This window comes from Haplochromis burtoni, unplaced genomic scaffold (assembly GCF_018398535.1).
Source record: "Haplochromis burtoni strain Fernald_Lab_line unplaced genomic scaffold, NCSU_Asbu1 Contig_1144, whole genome shotgun sequence".
In the NCBI taxonomy this organism is placed as follows: Eukaryota; Metazoa; Chordata; class Actinopteri; order Cichliformes; family Cichlidae; genus Haplochromis; species Haplochromis burtoni.
Window position 1 is genome coordinate 1 of NW_024583505.1, and position 1,075 is coordinate 1,075.

Sequence of the window (1,075 nt, forward strand, 5' to 3'; positions counted from 1 at the left end):
AAAAACTAAGACATACCCAACTTCCACCAGGTCCCAAATCCAAGTCTCGGGGAAGAAAGCACGGACAGTTTTCATCGGCCCTTCTGATGGACCTAAAGATCCTCCAGAGTAACTTGAACCCGCTTGTAATTTAGATTCATAGAAAAAAAGAAAAAAAAAGAAAGAATAAAAAAATAAATACTTAATCAGAATCAATAAGAAGGTGTAACACACTGCTTTGATTTTGGGAACTTTTTTATGATTTGGAATTTGCAAAGCAAATCAAAACAAAAATATCACCTAAGGGCATGAACTGGTATTCTCTTCCCATGAAACTCAGACATGAAGGAATTTCGAGCAGCAGGTTTGTTGCCACCTTTAATCCTACTCTCTAGACACACAAACATCACAGAGTTAATTGCAGCTAAAGCCATGAAAAGCATTATATTTATCATCAGCTGATATGCTCTGGAGTTTTACTGTTAGCTGGATGCAAAATCTGCAGATGGAATGCTGTTGTAATTATACCAAGTTCACCAATGCTGCAGAGAAGGACTATTGTTTGTCATATATTACATAGTGCAGTAGAATATTATTTATTTATGCAACTATTAAGACTCACCTTATGTGGAACATTTGAAACAGTCAAGGTGCGAGGCCAACATCAAGAAGCTGGATCCATGGATCCAGTGAAACACACAACACATGCTCATGGAAAATATTTATATATTACCTGAAAAGCAATGTAGGCTTCATTATCTCCTTTAGGTGAACAATATCTTCTTGTTCTCACTTTCAAGCATTTTCTTGGTTCTCGTAGCCGATATGGGAAATAAGATGCTTTCATGACAGGCAGCAAGTTAAATATCTAAGAAAAAAAATGGTTCAAAGAAGTTCAAACAATTGAGAAAATCAGATTAAAGATCTGTACTTATATGAACCACATATGTAGTATTTACAAATGATCAGATCACTGTTCAATGTAAGGTTTATACCACAGCTGTCCTAAATGAACAGGATTGGTAATTACCAAAATCAATTTTTATGGTTCTGTAATTCTCAGGACTGTGTGGAGAAGAGAGAGAGTGGACCCAAA

At 35.8% G+C, this 1,075-nt stretch overlaps 1 protein-coding gene across 1 annotated transcript in view; it reads right to left on the reverse strand.

The window, feature by feature from the left end:
• Nucleotides 1–16: 16 nt before the first annotated feature.
• LOC102294577 (alpha-2-macroglobulin) overlaps nucleotides 17–1,075 on the reverse strand; it is a gene marked incomplete at both ends in the record, with an annotated part of 11,725 nt that continues 10,666 nt past the window's right edge. The window contains 3 exon segments of the mRNA XM_042216629.1: nucleotides 17–122; nucleotides 280–370; nucleotides 713–847. Of these exon segments, the coding sequence (XP_042072563.1) occupies nucleotides 17–122; nucleotides 280–370; nucleotides 713–847 (332 nt within the window).